Source organism: Amphiura filiformis, chromosome 4 (genome assembly GCF_039555335.1).
Source record: "Amphiura filiformis chromosome 4, Afil_fr2py, whole genome shotgun sequence".
Classification (NCBI taxonomy): Eukaryota; Metazoa; Echinodermata; class Ophiuroidea; order Amphilepidida; family Amphiuridae; genus Amphiura; species Amphiura filiformis.
This window is the reverse complement of record NC_092631.1, coordinates 23658619-23673841: the sequence shown is the minus strand read 5'-3', so window position 1 is coordinate 23673841 and position 15223 is coordinate 23658619. Positions and strand designations below refer to the sequence as shown.

The window sequence follows — 15223 nt, the reverse complement described above, 5'->3', positions numbered from 1 at the left end:
TCTGCAGCATTTGACACCATTGACCATGATGTGCTAATGTCCCGCCTAGAACATAGATTAGGGATTTCAGGTACTGCATTACAGTTGATACGTTCATACCTCACTTGTAGGACCACGCAAGTTCACATCGACGGTTTCTTCTCAGAAAAGCGTTCACTTGACTACGGTATCCCTCAAGGCTCGGTTATCGGTCCACTTATGTTCATCATCTATACACTGCCCATCGGTGAGATTATACATAAACACAGACTCAGTTACCATGAATTCGCAGATGATACGCAACTATACATATCGTTCAATCCTAGGGATCCTAACGCTCACAAGATGGCTCTTCACAAACTTGAATCCTGTATCTCAGAACTCAAAGACTGGATGTGCGTGAACAAATTGAAACTTAACAACAATAAAACTGAATTCTTCATAGCCGGTACTTCTCAAGGTCTTAGTAAACTTCCGCCATTGCAACTTAATGTGGGAGACAGCGTCATTAAACCATCTGATAATGTTCGGAACTTGGGCACAGTGTTTGACTCTCGCCTAACGATGACTCCTCACATTAATAGCATGATTTCTTCAATCAATTTCCAGCTCCGTAATATTCGCCGTATTCGTCGCTTTTTGGACCACAAAACACTTCACACAGTTGTGCAAGCTCTCGTGATATCACGCCTTGACACCGGGAATGCTCTCCTCTATGGAGCAAAATCAAAAGACCTTGATCGTTTGCAGTCCCTCCAACACAAAGCAGCCAAACTCATATTCTATGCCGCCAGACTTGATAGCCCCACACCATTAATGCATGACCTTCACTGGTTGCCAGTAAGAGATCGAATCAAATTCAAACTCTGTCTGTACATCTTCAAATGTTTGCATGAATCTGCTCCTTCATACCTCACAGAATTACTCTCATACAGAACGCGCTCATCTGGACCCGTCACAAGATCCTCTATGGATACCAGTCTTCTGAACACTCACATCGGTAAAAATCGCAGTGGTGACATGTCTTTTCGTTCTGCTGGTCCAGCGTTGTGGAACTGCCTCCCGCGCAACATCAGGGAGGCAACCTCAGTGGCAACATTTAAAAAATCTCTTAAGGCTCATTATTATCCTTTTTGACTCTTTGCTTTTGTTCATTCTCTTGTTTTTGCAGTGTATCACTTAGCGCTTTGATCTTTTTGTAATAGCGCTTTATAAGCTCTAATATGTATGTATGTATGTAATCGGGATGAGATTCTAAATACCAACTTCAGTATAGATATAGCAAAAAATCCTAAAACGCGCACGGTTACTCTGGGCGAATTAAAAAATCGGCATTCGCCCTATATGCCGCGCTATTTCTAAAAAACAGGGGGAAAAAGAGGTAAAAATAGAGAAACAGGCAGATGCGGAAAGTGATGAGTCTGTAATATCGCTTTAAACTTTCTAATCGGGACTGATGTATTAGAAAGAAAAAATTCGCCGCTACATGATGAAGTAAAAATTTAGAGAAAATAATGTAAAACAGTACTTCTAGAGTAGAAAGATGCAATGACTAGGGATGAGATTCTAAATACTACTTCAGTAGATATAGCGAAAAAAAATCTAAAACGCGCACGGTTACTCTGCGCGAATTAAATTTTTATTTTTTATTTTTATTTATTTTTTTGCTTGCTATCTTCTGAAGATAGCAATTATTGTCAGTTTCGTCACTTTAACATTTCTTTATAGCTTTGCAGTCGGCCTAATGCCGATTTTTCGCTAAGCTCGCAGCCCTGGTCAATGCAGTTTTGCCATTTCGCGCCGTACTGAATCATCATCTACGACGCGTGTTAGGCAATATTTTTCTTTTTTTTTTGTTTCTTTTTTGAATATTATTATTTTTCATGTTTTTTGCTTGCTATCTTCTGAAGATAGCAATTTTGGTCAGCTTCGTCATTTTAACATTTCTTAATAGCTTTGCATTCGGCCTAATGCCGATTATTCTCTAAGCTCGCAGCCCCGGTCAATGCAGTTTTGCCGTTTCGCGCCGTACTGAATCATCATAGCGCAGCCTCGGTCAATTAGAGAATAAACGATAAGGAATTTTGTTTTACTTTCCTCTATTGTCAAACTTTCTTACCTTTTTGTATTTTATTAAAAAAAATAAAATCTTGAGTAGATAGCGGAAAAAACAAACAAACAAACAAACAAACAAACAAACAAAACACATCAAAAACAAACTTTCCTAACGGATGTTTTCTAAATTTGTGAAATATTTTCTGATGTTTTATTAGGCCCGCAATGCTATCTTCAGAAGATAGCCGTTTGCGGGCGAGTTCGAGAAAATGATGCAGATCGTAAATGATGCATGCCGTAAGTGGGCTCGCGCGTGTTCACAGAAGATGATGCATGTCGCCACGGGTGATTTGCAAATCGCACCGTAAATGCTATCTTGGGTAGATAAAAAACAATCATATACGACGCGTGTTAGGCAATATTTTTCTTTTTTCTTTCTTTTTGAATATTATTATTTTCATGTTTTTTTGCTTGCTATCTTCTGAAGATAGCAATTTTGAATCAGCTTCGTCATTTTAACATTTCTTAATAGCTTTGCATTCGGCCTAATGCCGATTTTTCTCTAAGCTCGCAGCCCTGGTCAATGCAGTTTTGCCATTTCGCGCCGTACTGAATCATCATCTACGACGCGTGTTAGGCAATATTTTTCTTTTTCTTTCTTTTTTGAATATTATTATTTTTCATGTTTTTTGCTTGCTATCTTCTGAAGATAGCAATTTTGGTCAGCTTCGTCATTTTAACATTTCTTAATAGCTTTGCATTCGGCCTAATGCCGATTATTCTCTAAGCTCGCAGCCCCGGTCAATGCAGTTTTGCCGTTTCGCGCCGTACTGAATCATCATAGCGCAGCCTCGGTCAATTAGAGAATAAACGATAAGGAATTTTTGTTTTTACTTTCCTCTATTGTCAAACTTTCTTACCTTTTTGTATTTTATTTAAAAAAATAAAATCTTGAGTAGATAGCGGAAAAAACAAACAAACAAACAAACAAACAAACAAACAAACAAACAAAACACATCAAAAACAAACTTTCCTAACGGATGTTTTCTAAATTTGTGAAATATTTTCTGATGTTTTATTAGGCCCGCAATGCTATCTTCAGAAGATAGCCGTTTGCGGGCGAGTTCGAGAAAATGATGCAGATCGTAAATGATGCATGCCGTAAGTGGGCTCGCGCGTGTACACAGAAGATGATGCATGTCGCCACGGGTGATTTGCAAATCGCACCGTAAATGCTATCTTGGGTAGATAAAAAACAAACAAACAGACAGACAGACAAACAAACATGAAATTTAAAAAAAATATACCAAATGATCTTTCGGACTCGTCATATGCTAAGTCTTACGATTTCCTTCTTTTTTTGTATTATTTCATTAGGTTTAAAAATGCTATCATCAGTAGATAGGCCTAACAAAATATATTCAACCTTTCTCAATTTCTAAAATGACAATACTGAAAAACTTTCTCTAGAGTATAAAGATACAATGAATCGGGATGAGATTCTAAATGCCAACTATCAGAATAGATATAGCAAAAATCCTAAAACGCGCACGGTTACTCTGGGCGAATTAAAAATCGGCATTCGCCCTATATGCCGCGCTATTTCTAAAAACAGGGGAAAAAGAGGTAAAAATAGAGAAACAGGCAGATGCGGAAAGTGATGAGTCTGTAATATCGCTTTAAACTTTCTAATCGGGACTAATGTATTAGAAAGAAAAAATTCGCCGCTACATGATGAAGTAAAATTTAGAGAAAATAATGTAAAACAGTACTTCTAGAGTAGAAAGATGCAATGACTAGGGATGAGATTCTAAATACTATCTTCAGTAGATATAGCGAAAAAAATCATAAAACGCGCACGGTTACTCTGCGCGAATTAAATTTTTATTTTTTATTTTTATTTATTTTTTTGCTTGCTATCTTCTGAAGAAAGCAATTATTGTCAGTTTCGTCATTTTAACATTTCTTTATAGCTTTGCAGTCGGCCTAATTTTTTCTCTAAGCTCGCAGCCCTGGTCAATGCAGTTTTGCCATTTCGTGCCGTACTGAATCATCATCTACAACGCGTGTTAGGCAATATTTTTGTTTCTTTTTTTTGTTTCTTTTTTGAATATTATTATTTTTCATTTTTTTTTGTTTTCTATCTTCTGAAGATAGCAATTTTGGTCAGCTTCGTCATTTTAACATTTCTTTATAGCTTTGCATTCGGCCTAATGCCGATTATTCTCTAAGCTCGCAGCCCCGGTCAATGCAGTTTTGCCGTTTCGCGCCGTACTGAATCATCATAGCGCAGCCTCGGTCAATTAGAGAATAAACTAGTGGCAAATGGTGGTCATAGACCACAAACCTAGCTGGGGCGTGTTGGTGTTGTGGAGGTATCTGACCTCTGCAAAATGTTTCAAAAATGTTCCCCTGGTCATGAGGTATGTTGTCACCAAGTTTGAGTCCCTTACTCCTTACATATGTCCAGAAAATGCAATTTTAAGATTTGACCCCAGATGACATTTAACCTTACCCCTGCAAAATGTTTCAAAAATGTTCCCCTGGTCATCAAGTTTGTTGTCACCGAGTTTGAGTCCCGTACCCCTTACAGATATCCAGAAAATTCATTTCTAAGATTTGACCTCTGCATGACCTTTGCCCTGACCCCTGCAAAATGTTCCCCTGGTCATGAGATTTGTTGTCACTGAGTTTGAGCCCCATACCCCTTACAGATATCCAAGAAATGAAATTATAAGATTTGACCCCAGATAACCTTTGACCTGACCCCTGCAATATGTTCCAAAACGTTCCTCTAATCATTAAATTTGTTGTACCAAGTTTGAGTCCCGTACCCCTTACAGATATCCATAAAATTCATTTCTAAGATTTGACCTCTGCATGACCTTTGCCCTGACCCCTGCAAAATGTTCCCCTGGTCATGAGATTTGTTGTCACTGAGTTTGAGCCCCATACCCCTTACATATATCCAAGAAATGAAATTATAAGATTTGACCCCAGATAACCTTTGACCTGACCCCTGCAATGTGTTCCAAAACGTTCCTCTGATCATTAAATTTGTTGTACCAAGTTTGAGCCCCATACCCCTTGCAGATATTCAGGAAATTCATTTCTAAAATTTGACCTCTGCATGACCTTTGACCTGACCCCTGCAAAATGTTCCCCTGGTCATGAGATTTGTTGTCACCAAGTTTGAGCCCCATACCCCTTACAGATGTCCAGATAATGCAATTGTAAGATATTACCCCCTTAATGACCTTTGACCCCAATTCTGTATGCAAGTTTAAGGCGTGTGGTATAGCCGATGCTTATATGCAAATGACATCATTGTACTATATAATATGTGGCAGAAGAAGCATTTTGAAGGTATTTGGTTATATACCGGAAATGCCTCCTTAGTGACCGTTGACCCCAATTCTGTTTAGACACTAGGGGCGCTGGATATAGCCGATACATATGTGCAAGTTACGTAATTGTAGGGTGTAACATGTAGGAGGAGAAGCATTTTAAAGTTTGTTGACAGAAGAAAGAAAGAAGAACTAGTGGCAAATGGTGGTCATAGACCACAAACCTAGCTGGGGCATGTTGGTGTTGTGGAGGTATCTGACCCCTACAAAATGTTCCAAAAATGCTCCCCTGGTCATGGGGTTTGTTTTCACCGAGTTTGAGTCCCCTACTCCTAACAGATGTCCAAAAAATTCAATTCTAAGATTTGACCCCAGATGACCTTTGACCTGACCTATGCATGATGTTCCATGATGTTCCCCTGGTCTTGAGGTTTGTTGTCACCATGTTTGAGCCCCGTACCTCTTACAGATATCCAGAAAATGAAATTCTACGATTTTACCCCAGATGACCTTTGACATGACCCTTGCACAGTGTTCCAAAATGTTCCCCAGGTCAGTAAGTTTGTTGTTGTGGAGTTTGAGCCCTGTACCCCTAACAGATGTCCAGAAAATGCATTTAGAAAATTTGATCTCTACATGACCTTTGACCTGACCCCTGCAAAATGTTCCCCTGGTCATGAGATTTGTTGTCACTGAGTTTGAGCCCCATATCCCTTGCAGATATCCAGAAAATGAAGTTATAAAGATTTGACCCCAGATAACCTTTGACCTGACCCCTGCAAAGTGTTCCAACATGTTCCCTGATCATTAAGTTTGTTGTCACCAAGTTTGAGCCCCGTACCCTTACAGATGTCCAGGAAATGCGTTTCTAAAATTTGACCTCTGCATGACCTTTGACCTGACCCCTGCAAAATGTTCCCTGGTCATGAGATTTATTGTATCGAGTTTGAGCCCCATACTCCTTACAGATGTCCAGATAATGCAATTGTAAGATTTTACCCCTTAATGACCTTTGACCCCAATTCTGTGTGCAAGGTATGGGCACTGGGTAAAGCCGATGCACATGTGTAAGTGACGTCATTGTGCTATGTAATATGTGGCAGAAGAAGCATTTTGAAGATATTTGGTTATATACCGAAAATGCCCCTTTAATGACCTTTGATCCCAATTCTGTTTGCACCATATGGGCACTGGATATAGGCGGTACATATGTGCAAGTTACGTAATTGTAGGGTGTAACATGTAGGAGGAGAAGCATTTCGAAGTTTGTTGCCAGAAGAAGAAGAAAGAAAGAAAGAAAGAAAGAAAGAAGAATCGGAGAGCATTACAGTACCTAGCTGGGGGTGTAAACCCCAGCTAGGTAAAAGAAAGAAGAATCGGATAGAAAAACAGGACCTAGCTTGGCCCCAGCTAGGTAACGATAAGGAATTTTTGCTTTTACTTTCCTCTGTTGTCAAACTTTCTTACCTTTTTGTATTTTATTTAAAAAAAATAAAATCTTGAGTAGATAGCGGAAAAAACAAACAAACAAACAAACAATACACATCAAAAACAAACTTTCCTAACGGATGTTTTCTAAATTTGTGAAATATTTTCTGATGTTTTATTAGGCCCGCAATGCTATTTTCAGAAGATAGCCGTTTGCGGGCGAGTTCCGAGAAAATGATGCAGATCGTAAATGATGCAGATCGTAAATGATGCATGCCGTAAGTGGGCTCGCGCGTGTTCACAGAAGATGATGCATGTCGCCACGGGTGATTTGCAAATCGCACCGTAAATTGCTATCTTGGGTAGATAAAAACAAACAAACAGACAGACAGACAAACAAACATGAAATATAAAAAAATATACCAAATGATCTTTCTGACTCGTCTCATGCTAAGTCTTACGATTTCCTTCTTTTTTGTATTATTTCATTAGGTTTAAAAATGCTATCATCAGTAGATAGGCCTAACAAAATATATTCAACCTTTCTCAATTTCTAAAATGACAATACTGAAAAACTTTCTCTAGAGTAGAAAGATACAATGAATCGGGATGAGATTCTAAATGCCAACTATCAGTATAGATATAGCGAAAAATCCTAAAACGCGCACGGTTACTCTGGGCGAATTAAAAATCGGCATTCGCCCTATATGCCGCGCTATTTCTAAAAAACAGGGGGGGAAGAGGTAAAAATAGAGAAACAGGCAGATGCGGAAAGTGATGAGTCTGTAATATCGCTTTAAACTTTCTAATCGGGACTGATGTATTAGAAAGAAAAAAATCGCCGCTACATGATGAAATAATAATTTAGAGAAAATAATGTAAAACAGTACTTCTAGAGTAGAAAGATGCAATGACTAGGGATGAGATTCTAAATACTATCTTCAGTAGATATAGCGAAAAAAAAATCCTAAAACGCGCACGGTTACTCTGCGCGAATTAAATTTTATTTTTATTTTTATTTATTTTTTTGCTTGCTATCTTCTGAAGATAGCAATTATTGTCAGTTTCGTCATCTTAACATTTCTTTATAGCTTTGCAGTCGGCCTAATGCCGATTTTTCTCTAAGCTCGCAGCCCTGGTCAATGCAGTTTTGCCATTTCGTGCCGTACTGAATCATCATCTACAACGCGTGTTAGGCAATATTTTTCTTTCTTTTTTTTTTGTTTCTTTTTTGAATATTATTATTTTTCATGTTTCTTGCTTGCAATCTTCTGAAGATAGCAATTTTGGTCAGCTTCGTCATTTTAACATTTCTTTATAGCTTTGCATTCGGCCTAATGCCGATTATTCTCTAAGCTCGCAGCCCCGGTCAATGCAGTTTTGCCGTTTCGCGCCGTACTGAATCATGATAGCGCAGCCTCGGTCAATTAGAGAATAAACGATAAGGAATTTTTGTTTTTACTTTCCTCTATTGTCAAACTTTCTTACCTTTTTGTATTTTATTTAAAAAAATAAAATCTTGAGTAGATAGTGGAAAAAAACAAACAAAAACAAACAAAACACATCAAAACAAACTTTCCTAACGGATGTTTTCTAAATTTGTGAAATATTTTCTGATGTTTTATTAGGCCCGCAATGCTATCTTCAGAAGATAGCCGTTTGCGGGCGAGTTCCGAGAAAATGATGCAGATCGTAAATGATGCATGCCGTAAGTGGGCTCGCGCGTGTTCACAGAAGATGATGCATGTCGCCACGGGTGATTTGCAAATCGCACCGTAAATGCTATCTTGGGTAGGTAAAAAAGAAACAAACAGACAGACAGACAAACAAACATGAAATATAAAAAAATATACCAAATGATTTTTCTGACTCGTCTCATGCTAAGTCTTACGATTTCCTTCTTTTTTGTATTGTTTCATTAGGTTTAAAAAATGCTATCATCAGTAGATAGGCCTAACAAAATATATTCAACCTTTCTCAATTTCTAAAATGACAATACTGAAAAACTTTCTAGAGTAGAAAGATACAATGAATCGGGATGAGATTCTGAATGCGAACTTCAGTATAGATATAGCGAAAAATCCTAAAACGCGCACGGTTACTCTGGGCGAATTAAAAAATCGGCATTTGCCCTATATGCCGCGCTATTTCTAAAAAACAGGGGGAAAAGAGGTAAAAATAGAGAAACAGGCAGATGCGGAAAGTGATGAGTCTGTAATATCGCTTTAAACTTTCTAATCGGGACTGATGTATATTAGAAAGAAAAAATTCGCCGCTACATGATGAAGTAGAAATTTAGAGAAAATAATGTAAAACAGTACTTCTAGAGTAGAAAGATGCAATGACTAGGGATGAGATTCTAAATACTATCTTCAGTAGATATAGCGAAAAAAATTCTAAAACTCGCACGGTTACTCTGCGCGAATTAAATTTTTATTTTTTATTTTATTTATTTTTTTGCTTGCTATCTTCCGAAGATAGCAATTATTGTCAGTTTCGTCATTTTAACATTTCTTTATAGCTTTGCATTCGGCCTAATGCCGATTGTTCTCTAAGCTTGCAGCCCCGGTCAATGCAGTTTTGCCGTTTCGCGCCGTACTGAATCATCATAGCGCAGCCTCGGTCAATTAGAGAATAAACGATAAGGAATTTTTGTTTTTACTTTCCTCTATTGTCAAACTTTCTTACCTTTTTGTATTTTATTTAAAAAAATAAAATCTTGAGTAGATAGCGGAAAAAACAAACAAACAAACAAACAAACAAACAAACAAACAAACAAGGGAAGTCTGGCCCAAACAAAAAGAAAAACGAGCTGGCCACATGAGCCTGCGATAATTGCTCCGGATCGCCTGCACAACATTTAGTCATTCCTATGTGACTTGGCTGATTGCTTTTAATATAATATACTCCAAGGTGTTTCTTTTTGCCACAAATATGGCATCCAATCTCTACCTAAAGAACATAACCATGCTCGTGTATACCATGTTCAAGAGTAAGGCTTTTAGGGCCGGTTTCTCGAAGCACGGGCATCAACGTGGATCCACATTGGTCGAGCAAGCCTACCTGCTAAGGAAGCCTGACCACTAGCCAAGCTTCGAGAAATCGGACCTTACAGATTACTTACAAAGACTCTTTAGGCGCACAATACACCATTGAATTCTAACGATTTAAATTGCGGCATTTTCCAGGTTGTTGGTGTTCCCGATGATCGCACATCTGAAGAGGTTTGCGCATGTATAAGGTAATTATCATAAATAAATCATTTGGTTGGTTTCCATTTTTGTTCATGACATAAATTAAAAAATTGTAACATCTAGATCTATAGTTCCGTAATTATGATATGGAATATCCATTAAATTTCAAATTACTTCTTTCTGATACCTTACAAACCCGATTATTACCGGCCAAATATTACATACATTACGTCAAACTTACTGCGTGTTTCTACTGAGGGCCAAATTCCGAGCCATGCCGTGCCGTGCCGGGTCATGGCGGGTAACAAGCCCAGTAGAAACGATCTGGGTAATCGGTTGCCGTGTCATGCCGGGTCATGTGCTCGCCTTTCGTGATCCACCTCTTGAGGTGGATCATGGCGGGTCAAAGCGTGTAATCCGCTCAGTAGAAACGACCCAGCAAACACAAAACGTTTTCGACATCATTCGCAAAAGGTTATAAAAGGTTGTCAGAAAACGTTTAAATGTCGGGTTATATAAAGGGTATATTAAGAGTATAAAACGTTTTCATAACCTTAAAAAACATTTTTGATAATCTACTGCTCAGCAAACAAAAATGTTTTACAGAAAACGTTTAAATGTCGGGTTATATAAATGGTATAAAAACGTTTTAAAAACATTCCAAAAACATTCTTGAAAACTTAGTACAAAACATTCTAAACAGAATGTTATTTTGGGGTTGAAAAAATATTTTGCGAAAAATGTTTGCCCAAAATATTTTCAATAACGTTTTAAAAACGTTTTCATGACCTTTATATAACCCGACATTTAAATGTCGGGTTAAAAAAACATTTTAAGAACATTTCTGTGTTTGCTGGGTTAAAATATTTTAACATAATGTTATTTAAGTATTGACATAACATTTGGCAAAAATGTTTGCAAAAATAGCTTACAATAACATTTTTTGAAAACATTTAAAAATATTGTTGTAGTGTGTTTTCATACAAAACGTTTTAAAACATTATCATGACTTTTATATAACCCGACATTTTAATGTTATTAAAACGTTTTTACCTAAACCAAAAGCCAAAATATAACTTATTTAAAACGTTTTTCAAACGTTTTTGTGTTTGCTGGGGAGCCGTGTGATCGGTTGCCGGGTCGAGGTCATGTGTGTTGCAAAAATAACGCGATTTATATTCTATTTGTATTATAGTAGGGGCATTATAGGCCTATAATGTAGTAGGTTCCTTCTTTCTGATATTATATACACTGGCCACATGTGTGACTAGCATGAACTTGATGTCTAGGCCTAGTTCTTTATAGTTAATGAGTTGGTTATATTTTGGCTGTAAATTAATTATCATAATAGCCAATTACTAGATCCACTGGTAAATTAATGCAATTTGGATTAACGAAAACACTAAATTGTGATTAGGTCCTATGCCATGAGCTACCATACGTAGACATTTAAATTTAGGATACAACCGTCATGCCTTGCGCTCGTTGAAATCTGTTTTCCGTACTTCCGGTTTACAGGAAAAAAATGCCGTGCATCGTGCGAGACCCGGCTTTCTGGTGTCAGTAGAAACAAGCTGGTTAACGGTGGCCGGATTATGATCGGTATTTTGTGCCCGGAAAATAGCGGGTCAAAAAGCCGTACGCTCAGTATAAACACGCTGTTACATAACAATTGTTTGCTTTTGCAAAGCTTGTATATATTCAAAAGACGCAGGCAAAATTCATCTGGAAAATATGTACTTCCCAACCCACCGACCTCACAGTTTGGACCAACACAAAGATTAATATATACAAGCGTATTATTATCACCATTAATGTCATTGTGGTGTCATTTTAGAAATATCATTTCCATCCTGACAGTTCTCTTAGATTCCCATTTCCTATTGTTTCTTCAGACTTCATACTTCTGCCAAGGTCACTGTAGATGAATTGAAGGAGTTTTGCAGAGGAAAGGTTTGTCTAAGATTAAATACATTCCAGAAAAATATTTATTCCAGAATATAATATAAGTATTAGTTTTGAAGTTTAAAAAAGTACAAATAGTCAGAACTGATACGTAATTTGTGATATTACTAGAATCTCTAACTTGCTCATAGGACATACAGTGCAACAAGCCATAAAGTAGCTGAATGGCAACATTGGATAAACTTGAAGAATGTAATTTAAAATTCATATTAGAATGGGTAATACCATTTACCACATTCTTTGGTGGAATCTTGATCTTTAACAAAAATGCAAAACCTTACACTTTTACTTGAATCTTCATTAAATTAGCATAAGTTCAAGAAATGCATGAAAAAAAAATCAATTTTAATTTTTCATGCAAAAAACTAAGCGTGGTATAAACATCAAACCTGCAACAAAAGTTGTATCTTATCAAAACCTACAATTTATTTAGAGAAAATATTCACATTTGTAATATCGTTTTTAATTTATGCGCATAAATAATGAAATTAATTGGTGATCATAAACAATTTTTTAATGACTTACCATAATTCAGCACATTTTGCAAAATGCATTTAGTATTTTATTTACACTATTCCAAACATTAAATTACAATTTTGTGCTATAATAATAGACCAGGATCTAAACTGGGATGATTTTGTCATGTCTGATGCTCAACAAAGCCTATCATGAAGGTCAGCCAGGAGCCACTTGCTGAATGGCTGGTCATTATGTAGTAAGTTTATATCAAAGAGAAGCCTCATGCAGCTGTCAATCACAGTATAGGTTTCATAGCATTTTGTTCAAAGCTGCAAAGTGATACAAGGGCAAAACTGGGAATGTTAGTACTAGATTTGTTTGAATCCCCATGTTAAAACTCCCTTGTAGTGCTATTATCTTATGTGCAATTCATATCGTACACATGCATTTCATCATTTAAATTTAGGGCATTTATGTCTTGTTGCACTGTAGTTTTTAAGTTCAATATTTGTGTACATTCAAATGCATTCATTGGATGATTTGACTTTTTAGGTAAATAATCTAATGAGACCACTTTGGCTCACAGTAGAAGTTAACGTGGAATTTGATGCTCGTGGTACAGCCGTTATAGAAGCGTAGTGATGGGAAATACTAGTATTGAGTTACTTTTTTTTTTTTTTCTCACAAATAATACTTTCAGGTGTCTGATTTTCTTGTTCCAAAGTACATTCTCTTCATGGAAGCGGCATTTCCAACAACAGAGACGGGCAAAGTAAGTCCACATGTTAATGCCCGTATCATAGTTACCAGTGCCGCCGAGAGCCATTACGGGCCCGGTGGTAAAATGAACGCCATAGCCCCTTTTTTAACGGGTCCCATGAGGTTTCGTTTCTTTGCCTATATTAAGGTATATTTTCTTTATTTTTTACGGGCCCTTTGGCCCGGGGGTAACGCAACCCCTTAACCTCCCTTGTCGGCGGTACTGATACTTACTAAGTAACAGCAATGAGCGTAGTCTGATCATACTGCAGCTATACTGCACAGCATCTATCCTCCACATTGAATGGTGGATTGCACTTGTGCCCAAATATGGCAGTTGCCAATCAATAATCACCCACTTGAAATCCCATGGCTCGTTGCACTGACCAAAGTTATGGACAGATATGGGAGCTGTTTTTGCTCTTATCTGTCATTTACATATCAGGGAGGTACGAACATTTACAAATGCCCCACATACTCACTTTTTAGCCCACATGTAATGTATACATTATTCTTGATTGACATCAAGTACAAAAAATATCCGTCAAGTGGTTTAACTTTAATGCTCTTCGGAAGAGAGCGGTCTACAAGTGAGTGATAGCAGGGACCTTGTGATAGTCACTAAAAGGTGCATTCGATTTACACAGGGAATTTTGCAGGCCATGCCGTGCCCTACTTGCTAAAACACCACAGTGCGGATATTTCCGAAATATCTAAATATATTTCCTGCTTAAAGATCTGATCTTCGATTATATCTTTTTTATTCTGTCGAACCTGACTTTTCATTTATACCAGGCACGGGATAAGTATTAATAGACAGATTGTGTTTTATTTTACGCCAACGGTAACTTCTACGCTAAGGCTACGTTTAAAAATGTCAGAATCACTCTACGCGACTTGTTTCAATTCATTAATACCATAAACTGTAGAAGTAGGTATTGGTGTTAAAAAGTGGAACCTCTCAATAACTTCGCTACTTCCGTACTACTCGTTCTGCAATCACCAGAACTTTAACGCAATAGCTTTAAACTATGTGCAAAGGTACCATACAAGTACGTGCTGGGGCGTGTATGCAATATTTTGTAAGATGTAACCATATTGATGATTACTTTCTGTCTTTTTTCTTTCAGTTTTCTAGAAACCAAATAGCTGCACAGGCGAAGTCACTACTTGGACTGTAGAAAACATAATTGACGAAATATGAAATTGAGCATTGCGGTATAAATTCCAAAAACCTTTTGCAAAAGAAACACAAAGTACGTAATCACGTCGTCAATGCACTCTCTCAATAGTCAAGTCAAAGCTTGTTTTTTGTATTTTACACTACATGTATTTTGGCTCATGATCGGGGTGAAAAGGGCTTTTATTGGGACAATATGCTCTCGTTTCAATTTTTGTCAGATGGGAGGGGGACTTTTCTCTTTATTTTTGTAACTCCCCACTGGCTGCACATTATGATGTTCGTGATGAAGATGGCATAGTTTTCTCTGCAAATGATTTTTGGTAATTATCAAAATGGTCAATATACAATGCTTGAAACAATTCGTCGAGATCATCATGCAAAAGTTAGATTTCTCTTGAAATACAGAGAAGTAATAAATAATTTTGGTACTCACTACATTATAGCATATCCTTTCAGGAATGAGGATACCTCTGGACTAGTGTTTCTAGATGTTATTATCTGCAACATTATCTGCTTTTTTGTGACGTCACCAAACCTGTTGACGTTTTATGTTGATATAAATAATCGTATTATTTATTATCAGCCACATAATGTGACCTGCTCCAACGAAATTAGTTTAATTTGGGAGTTTCGAGACATCAATGAGTTGAGTTGATGTTCTTTGCTTGATGAAACCCACATTGGCAGCGGTATGTCTTTTGTGAATATGGACAGATTGAATTTAGAGTACAGTATACAAATATTAACTGCCTATGAGTGTAATGGTCGAAATATAATCACGAGGTGAAAGATGGATTGTTCCATTCCACGAGCCGGAACGGCGAGTGGAATGGAACAATACATCTTTCACCGAG

The 15223-nt window shown here is 37.3% G+C and overlaps 1 protein-coding gene across 1 annotated transcript in view; it reads left to right on the top strand.

Moving 5' to 3' along the window:
* Nucleotides 1–14715, top strand: part of LOC140149750 (medium-chain acyl-CoA ligase ACSF2, mitochondrial-like) — a 53343-nt gene extending 38628 nt beyond the window's left edge. The window contains exons 2-5 of the mRNA XM_072171803.1: nucleotides 9998–10050; nucleotides 11899–11956; nucleotides 13128–13199; nucleotides 14317–14715. Coding sequence (XP_072027904.1) covers nucleotides 9998–10050; nucleotides 11899–11956; nucleotides 13128–13199; nucleotides 14317–14367 — 234 coding nt within the window. The 3' untranslated portion in view covers nucleotides 14368–14715. The remainder of the gene's footprint in view (nucleotides 1–9997; nucleotides 10051–11898; nucleotides 11957–13127; nucleotides 13200–14316) is intronic.
* Nucleotides 14716–15223: the final 508 nt, after the last annotated feature.